Genomic DNA, 24,113 nt, shown 5'->3' with positions numbered 1-24,113 from the left:
TTTTCTTTCTTGTTATACTGCCTCTTTGTTAATCCTTTGGCTAGAAGAAGCCTGCTTTTGTTGGAGCTTTTATTGTCTGTGCCTATTGATGTTTCTGGGTTGCCAGTGTCTTTAGTTCCAAGTCTGAGATATAGAGGGTAAAAAAGAAATCTCAGGAACTTGCCACAGTATTGTTGCTTGGGTTCTAAAGGCCCTAGTTGGTCTGCCTTCCTTTCCACCTTTCATATTTTTCTTATATTTATTTTATATATAGTATCCAGGGGTTTTCATTGTACCTAGTAGGAGAAATAGGTAAAGTATATTTATTACATCTTTCTAGAAGCGGAAATTTCTAGACTGCCCAAATTTTCATGATGAGCTGGAGATCCAGATTGTAATATAAATTCTCCTTTTTTGTCTTTTTTAATCTTGAAAACTAATTTTTAAATAACAGGCAGGCTAAGTGCAGAATGTCTTTTGGCCAGCAATCTGTGTACTCTGCTCAGTTCCTTAAAAAATTAGCTTTCTCTGACTAAAATTTGTCATTTGTTTTACCTCATTATATATAAACTTCTATCATTTGTCCAGAGATGACATTGCTGACAAATTTAACTATCAAGGGAATAGACAAAAAAGAGGAATTTAGCAAGAAAAGATCACTGGACAACCAAATTAGACGTCAAAATGTCCATCCACTGTAGTTCTTGTAATTTATGAATAGGTAATAAGCCTTTAGGCCCCCACTTACAACATGAATTTTTAAAAATATATTAAATAAAATCACATACCCACACATAGAAAGTCAGCCCGCTTTCTAAAGCACAATACAAATTAGAGGAGATAGGATTTCATGAGTCAGGAACACTAAAAACATTAAAAAGTAAAAACTTACAGTGAAGCAGGAGAGAGAAAAATTATAAAATTCACTCAAAATACCCAAATTCCCAAAGAAAACTGTGACTCTTCAATGTTGGTACACACAGTCTTATATACATTTAATAGGGTCTGAAACTCTTCCTTTATCTGTGTGTAGGTCAATATTAATATTTGTAATCAGAATTTTGAGTTCTAGGGATTTATATTATTGTTGCCACCCTCTGTCTTATGCAAGTCTATACTTAGCTAAGAAAAAAAATTATAATTTTAGAGGAAAATATCTATTTCTTTTTTCTTTTTTTTTTTTTTTTTTTTAAGATTTTATTTACTTATTTGACAGAGAGACAGCCAGCGAGAGAGGGAACACAAGCAGAGGGAGTGGGAGAGGAAGAAGCAGGCTCCCAGCGGAACAGGGAACCTGATGCGGGGCTCAATCCCAGAACCCTGGGATCACACCCTGAGCCGAAGGCAGATGCTTAACAGCTGAGCCACCCAGGTGTCCCAAAAAATCTATTTCTTATACAGTCCCTACCATGTGTTAGACAACATATCAGGAGCTTTACCATAGTATCTGTTTTCATTTTACAAAAACTTTATGAAGTAGATTCTGTTATGTTCTGTATTCACTGGTTGAGAAATTAAATTTGAAAGTCCAGGAGTAATTTTACAAAAGCTCTGGCTAGTCAGTGGCCATGGTAAGGTTGGCATCCAATCAAGAGTTCAATGGTCATGCTCTTAACCAGCCTGTATTATGAATTCCAAAATGTTGAGATAACATGTTGTGAACTAGGGGAGGTGATTTTTGGCATCTAGAAATTAATGTTAAGATACTTGGATCAGTTATGCAGCAACAAAAACTTCCATGCCAACATTGAGTATTTGTGTCCTTCAAGCAGGTCCTAGGGTCTTGACTCATAACTTACAAAGTTGCTTCTCGGCTCCTGAGTCAGGAACTGTACACTCCAGGAAACTAAAGATTAGCTCTTTTATGAGTGATCATAGCAGCAATACCACTGTGCTTGGTGTTCACAACAGGTGTACCTCTTTTTAATTGCCAATTTTCAAACAAAATTACCCATGATTATAAGCAGTATTTGATGAAGGAAACAATGTAAGTCAGGAGGATTCATGAGATCCAAAAGGGACTCTTAGTGTAAAAAGACAAGGAAAGGATAACTTGGCTTCTGCCATCTTGAGGCAGATGCCATGCACATTGCTTTGCATACAGGCTAGTTCTTTGATATAAATAGGCATCCTATTACAATGTTGGTAAATAACCAAAGAAGAGCAGAGGAGTTCAAAACTGCAGATCTGCTCACCAAATATTTTCCGACATATTAAGAGGCAGTGAGCAACAGTAGCCTGGAGAAAAATCATTACACTGGCTCTGAGTTGTATTTTCCATTTTAATTAAATTTTGTATTTGTCCATTCTGTCCAGGCCCTGGCCCTATGATCTGTGCTATTTTGCATGGCCAATAAAATCCGTAAGAGCTTATCATTTGAAACTTGGAGGCATCTAAGCAATTTTGTTGTATTTGCTAGGCAGAAGGCTAGTGTTTTCTGAGTGACTTTTGGCATACACTTTCAGGCTCAGGGTGTCAAGTGACAGACTGGGGGCTCTCTGGTTGCCAGTTCATATGTTAAAGAGGTTTCTTCCCATCAGTTCACCTGTTGCATTCAGTACTCTTCCCCATTTTTCTTTTCAGCAGTGGATAGCCCAGCAATGAAGCCCAGAAGGCTTAGGTTGATCATGTGGTTGTCCCAATTAGACCTCTTGTTAGCAAGATCTCCTGCTGGTAGGTGACTAGGGAGAGGAGTGACTTGCTGTGTTCAAGATACAGATTTGCAAAGGAAAGAAAGCCGATTAGGAGTTTGCCAAAGTTTCATTAACAGAAATCAGAGGAGTGGGGCACCTGGGTGGCTCAGTGAGCTAAATATCTGCCTTGGCTTAGCTCATGATCTCAGGGTCCTGGGATTGAGCCCCATATTGGGATCCCTGCTCAGTGAGGAGTTCTGCTTCTCCCTCTCCCTTTGCTTCTCCCCCAACTCATGACTGTTCCCTCTCTCTCTCTCTCTCTCTCTCATTCTTGCTCTCAAATAAATAAATAAAATCTAAAAAAAAAAAAAATCAGAGGAGGTTTGTTTGCATGTCAAGAATGGCTTGTGTTACTATTCTCCAGACCCAGCTAGGCAATTTTATATTAGTCAAATGTGACTTGGTACCATTGCAAAGCTTCATTAGCATATATGAATACCTCCGTACACCTTTCTTTAATTTTTACTTACTTAATTTTGATATTTGCTTTACCCCAACCTCTCTATAGCAGAAAGAGAGTGCAATTAAAGATGGGTAAAATCACTTTTGCTTTGAACCACTTCATAGTACAATCTTGCATTAGTGACAGACTTATGTCATCTGTATACATATAGGAAAATCAAAAGATGAGTTATTTTAATACTATTTTTCTTCTCAAAATCTATTAACCAACAAAATAATTAATTTACTGTATCCAGTTGTTCTATTTAGGTTGATTTTTAAAGTATGCATTAAACATTTGCAAAAAAGATTGTGCACTACTGACCAAATTTCCTTTTTGTGTTTTTATCTGAGTCAGAGCATGAGTCAGAACTGAAGGCAGCATTTCTTATAATCACAGTCTTGTTCTTTTCCTTTGATGTTTTTAGGTGGCAAAGTGACAAGTGCCAAAACTCAGGCCTCACTTTTCTGAAAGTGTCGACTTTCTGCTGGACCCAGAATAATGGATGTGAAGGACAGACGACACCGCTCTCTGACCAGGGGGCGGTGTGGCAAAGAGTGCCGCTACACGAGTTCCTCCCTGGACAGTGAAGACTGCCGCGTGCCCACGCAAAAGTCCTACAGCTCCAGCGAGACTCTGAAGGCCTATGACCATGACAGCAGGATGCACTATGGAAACCGAGTCACAGACCTCGTTCACCGGGAGTCAGATGAGTTTCCAAGACAAGGTAGGTAGAGCTGACCCCACCGACTTGCTCCGAGCACTGTTGCGCGTTGATCACTGAGGTTGGTAAAAAATGGAAGCAAAGCTTGCTGGCATTGTCTCCCCTTTAGAGTTTAGTTTAAGAGAACAATCCTTTTATCGACCCATAGCAGAATCCTGTGGGAATGGCAGAAGTGCCTCTTTTGTCCTGAATGCTGAATTCCTTGACAATTTGGAGGTTGCTTTGGAGCCCCACAATGGTAGGTTTTGATAAATGTAACACACAGCGAACCTTTGGCTCTGTAAGGGGTATTCCTGAGACCGTTATGAATCCCTGTCCTGAAGAACACAAAATTATCTGTGGTTTTTAAACTGTTTTTCTTGAATCCCACATACAAGCCTCCAAGAGCTCAAATTTCTACTGTTTTACACATTGAGCTTCTCAGATAGATTCTCTTTGAACAAATGGTATATTGATTAAAACCTATTCGAACCTCCCGTATCCTGTAATGTATCATTTCTTTCCTCCTCAGACGTGGTGTTAATTTTGAGTTACGCATTTGTGTTCTTGTGTTTCAGAGCATAGGTGAACTGGTGTATGTTATTACCCAATTCCACAGATAAAATTCTCCCTGCGACTTTCACCAAAACTTCTTTTTCTTTCAGTATTTTGATTTCTTTGGGGAGGAGGAGATTTTTCTCAAGCAGTAACAGTTGGCATTCTCTTCATATCCAATATCCGTGAGGAAGTTTGTTATCACTTGTCAAGGGTTGCTGTAAATGTATGGACATATAGACTAAAGCAAAAGCGGGGCTGAGACGCAGTATGGTGAGGTTGACTCACGAGCTCCATGTCTTGTGCTTCGCGTACCAGCCTCGCCATGTGTGATTTACATGGACAGCTTAGCAAAATTACAAGTGAATGTGCAAAAGTACAGGGAATGCCCCGGGAAGGGACTCTGCCAGTGCCAAGATTCCAGGCCCTGCCTGCTAGGTTATTGCATCAGTGGTTGGTAACATTGATTCCTTATTTCTCGTTCCATGTTCCTGTTCCTGAATATTCAACTAACTCAATTCCTCATGAGATAACTTTAGCTTGCGTCTTAGTTCTTTCTGGCCGCTATAACAAAATACCATAAAGTGGTGGCTTTATAGCAACAGAAATGTATTTCATATAGTTCAGGAGGCTGGGAAGTTTCAGATAAATGTACTGGCAAATTTAGTGTCTGGTGAAAGCTAGCTTCCTGGTTCACTGACAGCTATCTGTCCCTGTGTCCTCACATAGTTGAAGAGAGGAGGGGCGCTCTCTGGGTCATCTTTTATAAGGACATTAAACCTGTTCGTGAGGGTTCTACCCTCATGACTCAATCACCTTCCAAAAGCCCCACCTCCAAATACCATTGGGGATTCAGTTTCAATATAAGATTTTGGTGGGGGGGGGATCACAAACATTCAGTTGATAGCAGCTTGGAATTCCATTCCTGGTGGAAAACACCACACATATGTGTTCTCTATGTCTATACACACATACACACACACGCAAATCTATAGTCCAGTGTTTGTTCTAAAAAAACATGTTCTCGTATGCTCCCAGTTAGCCTAGCTCCAGTTTTTATATTTAACAGAATATTTTTAAAAAATCAGTAGAGAAACAGTTAAAATTATATTTCCACGGCAATTGTAGACCCTTGCAGGATACAACTTTTAATCTACACTCTCCTTTTCTGAGTTATCTTCATGTAAATAAAACACACTTCATACAGGGGGAGGGTTGCTTGAAAATTTCTCTGTATCAGATGTCTTTGATCTGTGACTAACTTCAACAAATGTTTTACTTCACTAAATTCTCTCCTGACCTCAAAGTGCATGAGTGGGAATTGGGGAAAAAATACAAAGAATCACAGCTTAATTAATTGAGTGTTTAAATTTCCAACATAAAATATTAGGACACTTGTTATTTCCAAGAGTGTCACTAATACAAGACTCAAATATTTTGAAAGGTGATGCACGTTCAGCATGGTTGAAAGCCTTTCATTTTCTACTATATTTTTGGTTTTATTTACAGTGTTGCTGCATACATTTTTGTTTCTTATGATTCTGTGCTGAAATGTTGAGCCTTCTTCCTAACTCTCATTAAAGGTGCATCCTGGTTTCTGGGGATCATTGTGCACTGAGCTGTAGATCCCAGATTATTGTTGAATTGTGGATTGTCCTGTCACCTTTTCCCTTATTAATATTTACATAAAATGAAACCAAATGCTTGGGATTTTATGTTCAAATATACCTTTATTCTTCCTGTTTAATCTTGTTCCTCTCCATTGATAATAATGGAAGTTGCTTGGCCATATCAAACCCATAGCTTTGCAATTAACAATTCACACATGCCGTGTGTTGTTATTGAGCCCATATTTGTTTGTGTAATGTGTTTGCATGAATTAAAAACTGCAGGCCAAAAGTAGAAGTGAAAAGGCATTGGAAAGTATTTGCATATGCAAGTGCAGTTCCTTCTGAAGACATCTATGAATTTATGCATGAAAATGTAGTCAGAGTCTGAGTGGATCTACTTTGATGGGTTCTAAAATTGAACTCAGGAAGTAAATAAGCACATATTTAAGGAGAGGAAGAACAGGAGATACAATCTGGCAAGCATCATAGTCAACGTGAAACTTAGCCACTACAGAGAGGGTTAAAATAAATTTTACTCTCAGGAATAACAATAATTTTTAAATGTCATGCATTTCCCATTTTATTTTCTTATTCATGAAATCAAAGAGCGGGATCATCTCAGAACTTATTAGCCTAGAGGTACATTAGCAAGGATCATAGGGGGATCATCTCCTGTGGTATTCTTATTTAAAACCCAAGACACTGATCATAAAACAAACATGCTTCTCACATTCAAGCAAGTTTGGCAAACACAGTTGGATGACTCTCCAGATGCTCAGGGTGGAAAAGAATTGCCAGCTACTAAAAGTGATGTGGGGCCGGGGTCGGACCCTGTCCGGTTCCCCTGCAAGCATCTGCAAGTATCAAACGTGAGAACCTGCCAGCTCCCAGCAGGAGAGAGAGGTTAGGTGTTCCCATGAGAAGCTTGTGTAAGTTCCCATCAAATTATACCTTCTTTGCCTGCTTTCAACACAGGATCAGCCTCTGCTCCGAAGAAGAGACAATGCAAATTACCTGTCTGGCCTCTATTATGCTGGATCCTCCTGGTGTGAAGGGAGAAAATTGCTGACCTTAGGTCTGTGGCCGTTGGAGTAATTAGTAATTAGTAAATGACTAATTCTGTACTGAATAGCATCCTAGTGGTCTGAGAGTTAATGCACCTGACAGAAGTGACCAGTGGTCTAATCCCTGGTCAGACCCAGCCCCAGTCTAACCTGTGAAATAGGTGCCACTTCAAGTAATGAAGGTCAGCCGAGTGCCCAGGCAGATTGTGTACGCTTGTTCTTTGGGACCCTGAAGTTAGGGTGTGGAGCAGCGTGATACACTAGACATTCCCCCATGACTTGTGAGCCTCAAGTTAGACTTGAACTCTGCTTTTGCATATTAGTGTGCCTGTGACTCTGGTCTACATTCTGTGTTTCACCAGGATTAGTACACCAATTTCAGATGTATTAAACAAGAACAACGAGAACAACGAAAGAATAATGGCTAACATTCGTTGAGCACTTTCTATATGTCAGGTGTCAGTCTAAACATTTTGCTTATATTAACCCAGGGAAACGTTCACAACAGTGTTGTGAGGTGGGTTCTATTATTATCCCCTTTTTGCTGGATAAGGAAACTGAGGCACAGAGAGGTTAAATAAATCATTCCAAGGTCACAAGTGGAGGAATTGGTGAAGACAAGTTTTAAATCAGCAAGTTGGATGCGAGAGCTGTGTCTTGAACTTGAACTTCTCTGTTTGATCCCCTCCCAAATAAATGAATAAACAAAAACATGCCATTAAAGCCTAAGTTAAAGGCTACGATGTTCAGTTTATAAACCTTCTTGGTATCAACACCTTTAAACATTTCTTACTGTAGGAACTACGCTTGCTAACTTGAATGTCCCATGAGCACTGCCACCAGCACTGCTGATCTCGATTCCTGTGCTCACCCATTCGTCTCTATTTCCACAACTGTCCCAAACTCCCTGCAAGGGTTCCTACCTACTAGCTCTCCACCAGCCACCACTGCAGGAAAAAGTTCCTGCTGTCAGAACGTGCGCCAGGCTGTCAGCACTGATTCTTTGCCCTCCCCTGTAGTCATCGCCTTTTCCCACAACCTCTCAACCTGGAACACTAACCAAGAAAGGTGTTGCTATCTAAATGATATTGCTCAGGTAAGCAGAACTGACTGGTTTCTGCGCTAGGCAAGGCCCAGTGGGCTAGAGAGTTCAGCCAGGCTTCTCATGCCTCAAAAAGCCCTTCTTTCCAGTTAGTAGTGCAAGTCTCTGGAGAGGGGACCAAGATTGAATTCTTTCTCTGCACCTCAGGCTGTCTGTTCAGGTCAAGGTTGAAGAAGGAATTGGGGGAAGATTGGATTTTTGAAAATATGCTTGCATCAGTTCCCTCAATCAGTTCTAGCGCAGAAATAACTTTCACCAGCCCTTTAATGCACTTAAAAAATACATAAAGACATACGCACGTACACATTTTAGGCTAGGTTTGATTTTGGTATTTCATAAACCAATTTTCACTCCTGTGATCTTTAAAATAATTGGGGCACTATGTTTTACTCTGTGTAATCTGGCATAGCATAAATTTAACCTGTGTTAATGTGCTAGAAACTCATGAACAACTATAAGCTGAAGTGTTAACTATATTCATTCAATCAATGTGTATAAGAATTGTTGAAATACTTTGGAAACCTGTGAGCATTTCTGCCTATACCAGTGTCTTAAACTTATTTTTCCACTGTACCCAAAGCAACAGAAAGATTCTATTTTGAAAACCCCAGGCCCTTACCTACAAAGAACATCTTTTAAGTTTTAGTGAAGTTCAGAAGTTTGTCAGGTCAGTATTTGGAAGGCTAAAAAGTACCTTGAGAAGATTGCTTTTAATTTATTCTCCCACCTGTAGGCAGGACTTCTTTTCATAATTCAATTGAGAATAACATGCTGCTTCTTATTCTTTGGTTGTGTTGATTGATTGATTGATTGATTGATTGATTTTAAGAAAGAGAGAATCTACAAACTTCCAGTGTAATATGATCCATAGTCTTCTTGCTGGCTAACTTGAATCCTTCTTGCTCCATTTGAGAGGCATATAGGAAAGCAGTTAAGAATGCAGATACAAAGCTCAACTGTCTGTACCCCAGTACTGATGTGTTCCATCAGTGTGAGTTTGATCAAATTCTAGAACATAGACCCTCTGAATCTCATTTTCTCCCCCTGCAAAAGTTCCCACGTTATAGTTATTGGGATAATGTTTTTTATGATTATGCATTTATCATGGTGTGGATGCTATCTTTCTTTTAATAAATGCTGAATAAATGCTAGTGGTTATCATTATTATCATTTTAAGCCTGTTGCCAACAAAAGTGGTCATCATCGGCTCTCCACTTCTAATATTGTGTGCAAGAGAACATTTTTTCCCTTGGATTTGTTTCTTATGACTTGCAAAAATTCTGACATCTTCAAATCCAGAATTTTTCTTCCAGTTGTTGATAAAGTGTGTTTGACTCCCTATGCACCATACCTTTTGCTACCAAAGATGAACATAACTCACACATTATTTCCCTATTTTTAGTAAAAAAGGAAAGATACCATCTAACAGCTGTCAGCTGATGCCAACACACTGTAAGAGAGTTGCTAGTCAAACAACTTTACAAGTAAACAAAGAAAAAAGATCAGAAAAAGAATGTTCTAAGGTAGTGTCATTGGAAACAGACTTTGTTTTAAAGATGTGCATTTTATGGCATAAAAATAAATGTGAATTTTAAGGCTGGGTTTAACTAAGGGAAGGTTTTATCCTTATAAACTCTGGAGAAAATCCATTCTCATCACTCTATAGGTAATAATTTGGAGTCCTTGCCACTTAGTGATTCAGTTTTCTCTGGATTTTCTTTGTTGCATTCACTGCCCTTCTGGTATTAAATCTATACTGCTCAAACTTGAATCTTTGTGCTTGCCCGATTATTACCCTTTAAGTAATTACCTGTTGTCAATTCTGCATTCTCCGTTGGATCTAACTTTCTCTGATTTGATTTTTTTTTTCTCTTTTTCTGTGGTTCTTCTCCAGTTTCTCCCTTAGCCCTCCATTCTTTCTTTTCTGTGGCAGTTTCTTTGTAACAGTCCAGTTCCTATAACTTCCACATTCACTGTTTCTACTTTTCAAGAGTTTTTCAGTTACAAGTGAAACTAAGATAATATTCCGACTGAAATAAGCTTATGCAAAATATGTGATGCCTTGTCTTACATCATTGCAGAATCTAACATGCATGTGGACCCACACATACTGTCTCTTGTTTCTCATTCTCTGACTTGGCTTTATTCTTTGGAGAGATCTATTTGAAGATCTGTTAATAATTCCACTCTCACATTCTCTGCCCTCAGTAACACTGTTGGAAAGAGTCAGATCCAGATAGGCCTCACAGGGGGCACATGCTGATGCCTCTACACTCTGACTTTTCTTGGCCATGTCTTTGACTTAGGCCTGCTCTGTGCTTGGAGATGGCTTATGGTGAATGCATCCTAAACCAGATGGAATGAATTCCATATTGGAAAGAAAGGTTCTGGTATCAGAAGTGGGTGAGGAATACTGGCTGGCCTCGTACAAGAAGCTCCCAACCCTGCTGATACTCAAGTCTAACATAAATTGTATTTCCAAGCTCCATTTCTACTTTTCTAACTGCTCCTGGAGTGTGTCTTTTTAAATAGCCCAGTAGAAAACTTAAATCTTTTCCTCAAATCTGTTGCCATTTTTATTTCCTAGCTTTGGGAATTGGTATCACAACTCTTGCATTTTGGTCTTCCAAGAGGACTTTTTTTTTCTTTATATTGATGTTTGTCAAATTATGATTGTTATTCTTTCTTAATTTTTCTTTTGTCCAAGTTTCTCATTCCATGGGAAGCTTCTAACATTTCAAGACTGGACGACTACTTTGCCATTTAAATTGCCTCCTTCCCTTAGTCCTTCCCCTGGCACTTTTTTTTTTTTTTTTTTGGTATCATAGATTGTCTTAAATTTCTAAAACACTGCCCTATTTTTTTCCCTTCACTCAAATTAATCCAAATATATTTTGGGGTACCCATGAGGCAACTGTGTTAAATTATGGTATATAGCAATGAATAAGGCAAACACAGTCTGTAACCACCCAAAGCTTGGTGATCCTAAAAAGGAAAGCTATAATAGACATGTAAATAGGTATGTCTGATAGACACCAAAAAGGGAAAATATCTTGTGATTCTGGAGAGACATCCAACCCAGAATTGTGCATCAGGAATGTCAGAAATTGTGACAGCCTTTCATACAGTTGAAGGACGAGGAGTTGGGTGATCAGACTGGCAAGAAGTTTTCAGGCAAAAGATATAGAACGTGCAAAGGTCCAGAGATGACAAAGCTTGGTTGTTCTAAGAATCTAAAAGAAGTTCAAGTTAGCTGAATGTGGAGTGGGGACAAATGGGCTAGAGTGGTAGGATGAAAGTGGGTCATGATGCTTTTTGAGGAGATACTGCTGGCTTCGGTTTATGGAATATATGACAGGGAGACAAGATGCTCAGTGAGGTAGGTTGGGAGATTATATTTCGTGGAGGCAAGGGAGCTTAATAGTCTGACTTGGGGTGAAGGAGATGGTTTGAAAGATGTTGTTAAGCCACAAAGATTGTTGACTTTTTAGGACTCTGTAAAAGTGGAGGCAGACATATTGTTCTGGGACTCTTGAGCATTGAGAATTTTACCTTTCTGATGCTGAGTTTACTTAAAGAACCAGGAAAGGTCAATGCTTGTAATGAAGCCCTTAAATGGAAGTGCATAGATTGATAGTTCAAGTTCTCTTAGAGTGGTGACATACGCCTGAGTATAAAAATGTAGCATTGTTACAAGAGTTTAGATTTTTTTCCCCCTCAACCTTGTTAGGTTCCTGCCTGTATAAAGAGTAGCATCAGCAACAGAGCACCTCCTATGGATCCATGGCAAGAAAAAATAAAAACAGATTATGTTTCATCTACCTCTTTGGTGTGTGACCACAGTACCTTGTTCGCTCTCTATCATTGGCTTAATAAATCAGAGACTCAGCATATGTGTGGGGATGTATGTTATGTGTGCAAGTGAGTGTGTATTGTATTCCTGCCAATTGGTAACTTGACTAGCAAAACTGAATGTTTAGAAGGTGGGGTCAATGCTTTCTGGCAACTGATGGGAGAAGCAAGGTGAGGGGGTGAAGAAGATTGAAGGACTGAAGTTTCTGGTTATGGCAACTATCTCAATGTTAGTGCTAGTCACTGGGGTTTGAAACAGAGGATGAGCTGGTTTGTAGGTAAAGATAGGATGTGTAAGTGTGAGCCTTTTGAGTTGGAGGTGCCCTTAGGCCATGTACATATAGATATCTAATAGGCAGCAGAATGTACAGGCTCTGAAATTCCGCTGAGAGATTTGCACCGGATAGAGATTTAGGAGTTGACAGCTAATAATTTCAGGGGACTCAGTGTGATCATCCAGGAAAAATGTACAAGGAAAAGAAATAAGAAGCTCACATGGGAACACAGGTAATCAATGGACAGGAAAAAGAAGAAGATCCTTCAAAAAGAGTGGGGGGAAAGAAAACACTTTTTGCACACTCGACTCAGTCCCAACTTGACTGTGTATTCCAGGCATAAAGAAATCAGACAGTGCTAGTTTTATTTCCCACTTCCCCACTCAGAGGTGGCCTCCTTTTTGTCCCCTAAATCAGAGGTCACAAAGTTAATGCACACAGGCATACTCAGCCCCTAGATATGTTTAGTCCGGCTTACAGATTGCTTAAGAAATGTTGAATTGAGTGCCTGAAGCCAGTCCATTCACATTCCAGTTTGCCACAGGCCACATCTCTTGCCTTTTGTCTTTTCCCCATTCTCTTTTCAGTCCCGGACTTTCCATACCCAGTCCCTGAAGGCCATAACAACAGCCAAAAGAAAACGTACCTTGCTCTGCCCATTTCATCTTTGTAGAACAGGTCTGCCCATATTCCAGATCCCTTTTTCCCCACAGGGCTTTACGTATGAACCACCTCTTTGGTGAAACCTCTCCCTTCTGAACTGTGGTCCTTCATGAGCTGTTATTGTTACTGTTCGCCTGGGTCGGAGGGACTCAGCGTACAGGGCATGTGGGTTCGGACTCCCGTGAAAAAGAAGATAAACAAAGTGCTCTGCAGTTTTGTGCTGTGACTCATGGCTGCAACTCCGAGAGAATTTATTCTTATTAGCGGCTCGTTTCCTGTACCAAGAAGAAGAATTTGAAGCACGGCTCAGAAAAGGAACTTAGAAGATGTGGGCTGTGTGTCTGTCCAGCGTGACAGTATCAAATCCCACATTGTGAAATGCCAGCTTGCACGAGTTTTCTCTAACACACTCTGACATTCGTATAGTGCACTCACATCTGCTTTTTGTGTGTTGGTGATCCGCTCTCGGCTTCTCTCTGCCGGCGCCGCAGAGCGCGGTTATGCCTCTGTAGGGACCTACCGTGTCATACGTGTAGGAGGCCTTTGGTGCAATGTGATCTGTGACAGGATATAATTGCGACCGGGAGCTTTAGAGAAGCTGCTGTGAGAGATGGAGTAATTGCCAATGTCAGGCTCACCACGCCTTACGGTGTGGGTCCAAGAGGGGTGCCGCCCCGCCCACTGATGAATCATCGCACTGATATTATCAAAGGAGACATTACATTTTCAGTGTCATGTTTTAGGTTTATAATTTAATTTTCAGCTCTGGCAATTCCAGAAGCATCCCTACGGACGTATGAAGAGGAGGGGGCTGGTGTGTACCCAAGATGAATTCATGTTCATTTCTTGAGCACCTTAATTGGCATGCATCTCTCCCAAGCCCTCTCTCCCTGCTGCGGCCAAGCTCCCTTGTACCAAGTTACTCAATATTCCTCCTGCACTGACTGCTTTCCTTTCCACTCAACCTCAAGTCAGTTCTACTTTAGCAATAAATCTCTGCTGGGAGCGATCAGAACAAATACTGAGTGTGCGCAAAGATATTAAAAATAAGTGCAACACAGACTTATTTAATAATGTCCAACAGTCTTTTATAATATTTGGAATATTTTCCCAAAGTTACTATGAGCGTTATCTTTAATGCATTTTCTCCAAGATAGAAAGATCTTTTTGGGAATTAAAAAACAACAACAACAACAAAAAGAAGCAGAGAAAATCAGATGGGCTCTGTTGTATTCTCAGCTGAATCTGTTATTCTCCTTCCTTTTCAGGTCTTTTTCTTTGGCCAGAGCCACAAAATGTGAAGCTTCTCTTTGTTCACCCTGATTTATGAATAGTAGGCATTGGGCAGTTGCTGTCCCAGTGGGCTGTATTTTATTTTAAAAATAGTTTGAAGCACTTTCTTTTAAATCCCCCCACATCTACTGCCACCTTGACTGTATAATACATGCTTCCCCGTCCGTCCTTGTACAGGTAAGGTCTGCTTCACGTATGGGAATTAAAGCGCTGAATTTATCTGTAGCACTTGGAACCAAAATGTTGAATTTATTTAGAGAGTAATTCCAGTGGATTAAATATGTTTCTATGGATCTGTTTGCTGGAACATTGAGAGAAGGGAAAAATATTATTTTAATTGTCCTTAAAAAAAAAAAAAAAGACAAGTCAACTGCAGAGTGAATATCCATAGCCCAAACAGATTCCCCTCAGAATGACTGCAAATTCAGGTGACACTATCAACTTTAAAAAGACCTCTGTTCATCTGACAGCCTTGGGTTCAAATTCTTCTTAGTTCACAATGACAATTCAGTTAATGCTCACACTCTGACCCCCATTTGTATGTGTTGCAAAAGCCCTGCCTGGAGATGACCCACTTAACACTTTCTGCTTCACAAACCCAGAGATTGAACAGCAGGAAGGCTACAGCAAAGTGCTGAGTTGTCTTAGCTGAGCAGTGAGGGGACAGCAAAGGTGGCCACAGCCGCATGCCATTTCTGTCTCCGGACCGATGGCAACTCATTAGACTCTTCTGGGGAGTTTTGAAAAGTCCCCATGCCCAAACCCTGCCCAGGACTAATTAAATCTGAATCACTGAAAGGTTGGACTAAGGCGTCAATATTTTTATATAAACATCTCAAAGAATTGAGTGTAACTGGATGAACTATAGAATATAACCATTTCTTTGGTAACTGATAGCATTTCAAACATACAGGGCCTCATGCTCAGGATAGTGACTTGGAATCTCACTTTCACTCAAAAGCCCATAATTCTAGTTTTAATAGAGCTTCCTAATTCCTAGAGGTTTTTGCTTAATAAATGCCATGTTGCCGGGAGCTCATTACATAGTATTTCCAAACCAATAACGAGCAGCCATTTGCCTGCATATTAGGTGTTTCAAGTCCTCGGTTGTCAGGGTTCACCTCTTTGTTCCAAGTCCGAAGAAGCAAGTGGACTGATTCTTTGAGCACTCCTACTTCCTATCTTACATTCTGCTAAACATTAAACGTGAGGATTCAATGTGAGCATCTGGCTTGGAATGTAGCACGTAATCAATTAATTACATCCATTGATCTAACATCTTCAACATCAAGGCAGTAATGATGAGTTGAAACCTACTGTTGGAAGAAACACAATCAAATTATGTTTATTTTGAAAGATGAAGCCAGGGAGGAAAGATAGTGTTAATAGTAGGTCCTCGCGTGCTTGTCACTGAATATTTATGAAGTCTTGGAAGAGTTCAAGTCAGGGCAAAAAGTCCAACACTGACAGGAGAAGGCAGGAGAGATCAAGGAATGAAGCAAGCTGGGTTTTCAACTACGTGTCGGGGATAGAGACTGTCCCGATTTGGATTATGTCGGTCCAGGCAGTGCTGCTTTGCTCTGGCAGTTTGGTGCCTTTGAGGAATTTGAGTCTAGCGTTCTAGATCTCACAACTTCCCAAGAAAATGAGAAATCTGGATTTTTTTTTTCATAAAATCCTCAGGTTTTAAATGTTGCTATAATGTACTCTTGGAGCTCTCTAAGTAAGCTCTGCACAACATGCTGGCCTGTTTTCCTGCCCTGGAATTTTCTGACAATAAGGTGCTAAATGCCCTTGAGGATGAAGACAATCCAGTGTAAGCAATCCCAGAATCAGCACCTGTGGGGCCGCCTTGACCAGTGGGTTCGGAAGCGAAGCTGATGGATAGGAAACCGATGACAAATGCTCCTCTCCTTCATCCTGAGAAGGATGGCCTAAGGCTCCTTGGAAGGTCCCAGCACCATCATCGCTAGGTACCCACAGCAGTGGCCAACTCAGTCACTCATCCTTACATTATTGGCTCTTCCTCCTGTCCTGTTTTTCACCCTGTCCCTCACTCCTGCTCCTCTGAATCACTTCCGAAACAAAGTACTTATATACTGAGAAGAATTCTTGTCAGCCTCTGCTTTTAGGGCAAGGTGGGTCAAGACCTTTGACAGCTAAATCATTTTGAGATGCACTGTGTAGGCCAAAAGAAGACTGTCTGGGAGATGTAGCTCCCAAAGATGCCAGCATAGGACTTCTTAGTTGGGAATTGACTGATTTAAAAAGAAGGAACTGAGCTTGTGTTACAGATATGGCTTGGTATTTACTAAGTTTTAGAATGTTTGTGGTTTGTTTTTTATTTTGTTTTACATAAGAAACATTATGATTTCTGGTTCACTGGTTGTTCTTATTTAAAAAAAATAGTAAACTTTTAATTTTAGAATAGTTTTAGATTTATATGAAAGTTGCAAAAATATAGAGTTCCCTGGTTGGTTGTCTTTGTTGTTGTTGCTTTTAGTACGTGTGCGATTTCTCACTACATGCCTAGGAAACCTGATAGTGCTTTTTTCTCTTGGAAAGCCATCACATCAGATCTCCATGCAGAATAACAAGCTATAAATATAGCCTGTTAAGTTCCTTGAAGAGGAAGACAGTGCCTCATTCATCTTTCCATCCCCCTTAGTACCAGCTATAGTGCCATTCACAGAGACATTTCATAAATGTTTGTTGAACAGAGATTCCCATCATACATTAGAATTTGGAGGGCTCGCATCTGGTCCCAAAGCTCTCCCCCACCCTCCCTTCCCCCGGCTCCGCCTCCCCCTAGGGCATTTGTTTGCCCTGTGTTATTTCAGTTTGGCCACAGTAGCTTGGGAAGGAACATCGGAAGGCACAGTTTTTTACTCAAAGCTGACTCTGCCAGACCCCCTACTCTCTCCGCATGATCAAGTGATCTTTGTTGCCAAACAAAGCCAGAGCTGCCTCTTGGCCGCCCCCGGTACCATGCAGGCTTTCTAGGACATGCCTGTGCACTGCATGCCGGAATGTATTTTTAGCCAAACTCTGAGTGTGAGCCAATGTGCGTTTTGTTTCTTTTTTATATCCTCTAAGCACACATCTTACTTGTGTTCTGGGTGACTAACAAAAACAGTAATAATAACGCATGCTGTAATTTCAGCCTCAGATTTCAGAGACCTTCAGGAGGTCTTTCATTAACCCTTCTGAGGAAACTCAAATGGCTTGATCTCAAAGCTATAAGAGATAGAATTAATATCTGTGCGAACAACTTACCTTTTGTTCAACCTCAGTTTACATCTCAGGAGACTGATTTGTCATAAACTGTTTAATTATGTAGCAGCTTAATACTGTAAGCTACTTGCTTTCGGTCTTGAACAGAAGTAGAAGGATTCAGCATGCTGTGGCAGGGACTCAGCACATTTTGTTAAGGGGCTGGGGCAGGGATGAAATGAATCGAAGGAATCTTCTTTCACAGAGTGTTTGTTTGTTTTAATGATAATACTTCCCATTGCATACTTTTGACGTGACCTCCCTCATCTTAACAATGGAAAGACTGAAATACAGAGATCATGGTCATCAGAACTAAGAGGACAGTGGGAACTCATGGTCATCAGAACTAAGAGGACAGTGGGAACTCATTTGAGGATTTTCAGCTGGAGAGCAGTAGAATATCATTACAGTGCAAAGAAGCCGCTGACTTCTCAGCGGGAAACAAACCCTAACGTGGAGTGTAAGCAGGAAGAACAGGTACAAGCCATCCAGGATTATTTTGAGGGGAAACAGCATCCCGAGTCCTAGAGGCTGGTTCAGGTGTGTCTGACAGAAATCTGTGAAGTCTCTGAGCTCATCTGCACACTGAAGGCAGGAAGCTCACTCCTTTTTTTTTTTTTTTTTTTTTTTTTGGTAAGAGTTACAGATATGAGTAGTGGCTGTTTTGTGGATCACGAAGAGAGCACATTTCAATCAGATCACGGCCCTTATCTCTAAGTCTTGCTTTCTGGATCAGAACAGTGGGTCCAATCCTTTTTTGCTTTCAACCATGTATCCTCTACTGGCTTCGACCCCTTGCCACTTCCCTTGGAAGGCACAGTGAATATTGACTTCTTGTTCCTCAGTCATCCTTAGTGGACAGTGATTCCTTGGCTTTTTAAAGGTGGTTTAATTCAGATATGTCACAATCCTTTTTTTCATAAGAGGGAAGAATCTTTTTTTTTTTTTTTTTAAGATCAAAAAACCGTCTGTCATACACAAACATTCCACATCCTTGCTTGTATGGAATACCATAGCTTCTCATTCACAGATAGCTTTCACAGACGGGTACAGGAATGCCAGCTAAGTTAAGCGTTGAGGAAACAAAGTAAAGAAGTGGATAGGAGTTCATCTTGAAAATCATCCATTTGTGGGACTTATTTAGCCCCCATGCCAATTATTCTGAGAACTCTGTCTTTTTGAAGCTTTTTATCACCATCTATTTCTGCAATTCTCTGTCACTGTAATAATCTCCTTCTCTTGTCTTACACAGAGACAAAAGAGTAGTAACAGTAATGTTAATAGCTAAAGTTACTGAGGTTCATACCTTAGTATGTATGTGTCATACCTAAATAAAAATCACCACTAGGGTCAAGGGGAACCAAGGTTTTGAGGGGTTAGTTACCCTTACCAAGGGTAGGCAACTTGTACATAAGTGGTGGAAAGAAAATCAAACCTAAGCAATCTACCTTTAGTGCTGCTGTTTGTAGGCACTAAGAAATGTTTGTTGATTGACTATGTAACAACCATATTTCCCTCAACACTTGCTGGAGGGAAGAAATCAAATCCAAATATTGAGATGGTCTGAACAGACAGGCTGCTGAAGAGCAGAGTATCATTACAGCTATTAAGACAATGCAGAGGGTTATTTTGGTGCACAGATCTGAGCAGCCAGATGGAAATCGTAGTTCAACCTTAGTGTTGTCAGACAGCAGAGGCTGTGGGCAAAGGGGAAGGCATGGGTGAGTGATTTTTGACTGTTTATCTCGAAGGTGTGTGGCCAGTGTCACTCCCATCTCTGATGGCTGTGATTTATTCTATTATACTGTCAGGATTAAAACACCTTAGCAGGAAAAAAATAAAGGGAGGGATACAAATGCTGTGTCATTGATGTGACAGATGCTATTTCTCTGGAAACCATAGATGATGAGGGTACAGTAACTCTCTCAAAGGTGCTGTGAACATAGAATGTCAGAACCAGACAGATCCTCAGGACCAATCTATTTCAAACCATTCATTTGACAGATAAGGAAACTGAGGCCTAGAGAGTTTCTGAGGTGGCCAAGGTCACACAAGCTTCCAAGTTTAGAGCTAGGATTCTAGTTCAGAATTCATCCAGCGAAACCACCTGCTCATCAGGTTCCTGGTTCTCTTCCCTAAATTCATGGGGTTGAGTTTACATTGACTAAGGATCTGTTTATATTAAACAAGGGTGAATCAGGAGACAGGGGCAGGAAACTCTGTCCTTGCCTCTCCAGTATTCATGCATAAGCCATTTAAACATCAAAACCGTGGTCTTTAGCTGTCCTCACTTGTGTGTGTGTGTGTGTGTGTGTGTGTGTGTGTGTGTGTACACTATTTCCTTTCTTTTCTCTGAACCCAGAGGAGATAGTTCTCCTTACCCCTGTTGCGTGATGGGCTGGTCCATTCTCTGACTGCTACGGTCTCCAGCTCCTTGATGTGTCCTCACCCGTCTTTATCTCAAGAGCCCCACAAACCATGAGATCGCTCAGGTACCAGAAGGAGCTGTGTCCCCTCTTGCCTCACAGCCCACCAGAGCCATTCTCTGTCCACCCAGGGCCAATGTCTTCCCCTCTGAATTCCAGTTACCACTTGGTGGTGAGGCAGAATTTCTTGTGGCCCAAATCTCACAAAGTCCCACTTATCAATATGCCATCAAGCTCCACGTAAAGTGTTCGTTTCCTAGGAGAGAAATCTGCCATGGAGTCTTAAAGTTGAGATCAGTGTTCCTGGTTTCTAACCTGGGGGCAGAGCCACAGAGGTAAAACCAAGGGAAACCACTGTGGAGGTGAGAGCAGTGGCAGCAAGGGTGGGGATGTCCCTGCTTAAACAGAGTTCACACTCAGCTCAGACCAACCTAACCACTCAATACTTTTACCTTTAGAATTGCTTGGAGTTGTCAATTATCTAATTTTGTAGGGACTTGAATCTTTATCTGTATGGGAGGAGGTTTAAATTTAAAAATCACTTTTCTGAGAGAATGTTCCTGTCTCCCCGAATAAGTCTCCTATGTTGTGTCCCTTACCTGAGGCAGGCAAGCTTGCTATTAATATAGTGCCACACAAAAAAAACAAGAAAAACCATTCTCTCCCTCTCTGATAGCAGAGTGGAAACAATCTCTTCCAAAGCTGAAACCAGGATGTATCTCTCAGAAAAATGAACATCTGTAAACAGCTTGAAAGCCTCATATGCTGTTTGCTTTATTCTCACCCCCATACAAACCTTAGGGCTGTGGAAAGGATTCAGAACCTCAAACCAAGACTGGTGACTTTAAACCATGGGATCACTCAGTCAATCATCAAACACATACCTATGGTTGGCTTTGTCCCTGGTTTTGTTAAGGAGCTGGAAACGTAGACACGGAAAAGGCACAGCCCGTGCCCTGAGGAAACCCACAAGCTAATGTGAGGGCGATAGAGAGAGCCATAGAATGCTAGTACCACACAGAAACTACCACGGCAAACTGAAGCACTGAGTATAATGGGAGCGGAAGAGGTTTCCCAGAGACCACTGTCGGTAGAGAGTCTACCCTGTGAGTCAGGGTTGAGTTTGCTAAAGGTTTCCCAAGATCCATTTAGGTTTGTTCTGGTGTGAACTAGATCACTAATATAGACAGAGAAAATAGCATCCCGATATTTAAATATATGATTACCCTTTCTTTATGAGTACTTAGCTGGAAGTGTCTTAGGATGAATACTAAAGCGCCTATCTGTGAATGTACACCATATTGGAAACAGATTTACTGTCCCAAAGTGTAATGCTTACTCAGCCATCTGATGAGTTCTGAGCACTGAACAGTTTGAGAGGGATGCATAGAGCTGTTTTATTACAAGATGCTGTTATGAGTTATAGCAGCTTTCCTTATGCTATACGGCTGTCGCCAAACAAGTTACATGAATATAAGCAGTTTTATTTGCAATTTTTTGCTTACATTTTCTTAGCATATTCGGATTATGGCTTCTCACAGCCCGACTCATGCTCCTGTGGCAGTCCCAGTATATTACTTTATTCAGAGCCAAAAGGAGCCTTTAAAAATATTTGTAGAAAGTCCTCCGTAGAGTATGCAGTGTTTGTGTATCTAGATGCTATCACCTGGCACTTGCTTAAAAAAGAAAAAGAAAAAGAAGCATTTTCACTCTTGCATATATGTGTTTATTTCAGAGTAAACTTAATAAACACATTAATTAGCCTTTCATCTGATGCGATTGCAGTGACCCCTGAGTAGGAGGTTTTGTGTTTTAGGGAAGAAATAAATAGCGTTCTGAATTCCGTTTGATCAGGACTGAACCCTAAACAACTAAAAAAAGAAAGAATTAAATTCATGTGAGAGATGTACACCAGGCTTGGTTGTTACATACAAATTATAGGCTGGAAAATTAGTGTTGTTGATTCCCCTTGAATGTGTGAAAGTGAATCAGAGAAATTGATGACGTTAATAAAAATGATAATAACAGTAAATTAGTTTATACTAAATGTAAATAATTGTTACGCTGGGACCTGAATGAACCTTAGACAGTGAAGGACTTAGTTTAAACCCCATTTATTCTTATTTTATTAAGTATCCTTTTAATTAAATTAATTGCATTATTAATAATTAGAGTATTTAACATACAATGCTCTGTACTAGAGTCTGTCTTCATTTCACTATATTTTTAGAAAATAGGGAGTTCATTAGTGCCTGGTGTGGCCAGCATTTGGGTGACCTTGGATGTTTGAATGTGGAGGCGTAACCAAACTTCATTGAAAAGGGGAGTAGGGCTCAGGCTGCTGCATGGGGTTTTGGATAATTTGGGAGTCAGTCTTTGAGAGTCTTTTTAAATTACTTGGGTTGCATTTTTTTTTTTCTGATTATAAAAACGATGCATATCCATTGTAAAGAATTTGAGAATGACAAATATATAAAGAAGAAAATTAAAACAACTGATTATCTTACCTCTCAGTAGCAATTGCTGTACCATTTTGGTGTGTTTATTTTCTAGCCTCTTAGCTGCTTGTGCACATAGGTAATGTATCTTCAAAATTGGAATTATATGTACTTTTAGTACTCTAATCTTTTTACTTGTTGTGTCATGAATTTTTTTTTTCTTGCAATATTCTTTTGGAGTAAGATTTCGGCAACAGCTGTGTGGCATTGCTGTGTGGCTGTATCCATGCTGTCCCTTCCACTGAATCTTTTTATTCCAGCGGAATTTTAGTTTTTACGTTATTTTTTGTTACTATAATGCTTCAGTGATCATCATTCTACATAAATCTTTGTGCATGTCACTAACTTCCTCAGTATGAATTTGTGAGTATTTTAAATTATGCTAATGTAGAGAAAAAAATAAACAGTAAACTGGACTTTAGTACCAATCTAAATGTTTAGGGCCTGCATCAAAAATTTAAAAAATACTTCTTAAGGGGCTCCTGGGTGTCTCAGTCAGTTAAGCATCTTACTCTTGTTTTCGGCTTAGGTCATGATCTCAGGGTCCTGGGATTGAGCCCTTTGTGGTGGACTCCATGCTTAGCGGGAGTCTGCTCAAGGATTCTCTCTCCCCCTCGCCTTCTGCCCCTCCCCCCACTTACATGCATGTGCGTGCTCTCGCAAATAAATAAATAAATCTTAAAAAAATACTTCTTAAAATTCTCCTTACAAATCATATCCCAGTATCATATGCTATAATGTATCATTTTGTTGTAATGATATTTTGTTAAACCAATTTTAAATTTTATGAATGTAAGGATCCTATGTCTTATTTCTCTAAGGCCCAAGTAAAGGGAATTATAAAAGGCCAAATGACTACCCCTGAAACCTTAGGTTTTTTTTGCAATGGCATCATAATTACTAAATCCTACAGTATTTGGAATTGTAGCATGAATATACTTTTAATTTTTTCAATTGACCATATACATATATAGTTATATACATATGCAAAGTGCATAAATATACACATTAAATATACATGCTCAATAAATCACATTAAAATTTATATATTTGTAAATTTTTAAGTACATAAATTTATATATTTATGTTCATGAACATACACAAAAATCATACATATTAAATATGCGTTAAATTACTTAAAGAGTTCTTGCACAGAGTTAAGTGATTTGATTGGGTCTGATTGTGGTATATTTTAATCAAATGACCATTAGAACAAGGAACAATAAATACTGTAGGCCGTATAGTAATCCGGTGTACTACTCGTCTCCATTTACCCTAACTGAGAAGTATTGCTTAGACTCATCTCAAAAGGAACCCCTGCATCTCGGTCCAAAACACACAAATCACCCCAGAGGAGAAAAGATGGGAGTCCAGAGACAAAGGCAAGACTTGCTGGATTTTTCTGTCTCATTTTGAACGTGTCTGTGGGCAGCTTTCCACCTATACAACAAATCATCCCTAGGGAGGGCAGTGTCATGATATGAGAAAGGAACAAAAAATGAAATGATGTCTGATTCCCGTGGGAAAAAATAGGTCTTATGTGAAAATTAATCTCAGTGTGTTACAACGTTTGCTACATAAACCTGAACAAAAGGAAAAAAACACACACACACAAAAAAACTTGTGCGAGATGCTTTTTCCCTACGAAGCTATCTTTCATAACCATCTCTAGTTTCGGGTGACA

General features: G+C 40.0%; 1 protein-coding gene across 1 annotated transcript in view; it reads left to right on the top strand.

Annotated features, from left to right (window-relative positions):
- The first annotated feature begins 3,616 nt into the window (after positions 1-3,616).
- TENM2 (teneurin transmembrane protein 2) overlaps positions 3,617-24,113 on the top strand; it is a 905,304-nt gene continuing 884,807 nt past the window's right edge. Inside the window, exon 1 of the mRNA XM_040630317.1 lies at positions 3,617-3,842. Within this exon, the coding sequence (XP_040486251.1) occupies positions 3,617-3,842 (226 nt within the window). The remainder of the gene's footprint in view (positions 3,843-24,113) is intronic.

This window comes from Ursus maritimus, unplaced genomic scaffold, assembly GCF_017311325.1.
Source record: "Ursus maritimus isolate PB19 unplaced genomic scaffold, ASM1731132v1 scaffold_15, whole genome shotgun sequence".
Classification (NCBI taxonomy): domain Eukaryota; kingdom Metazoa; phylum Chordata; class Mammalia; order Carnivora; family Ursidae; genus Ursus; species Ursus maritimus.
This window is presented reverse-complemented; position numbering and strand designations above follow the sequence as displayed.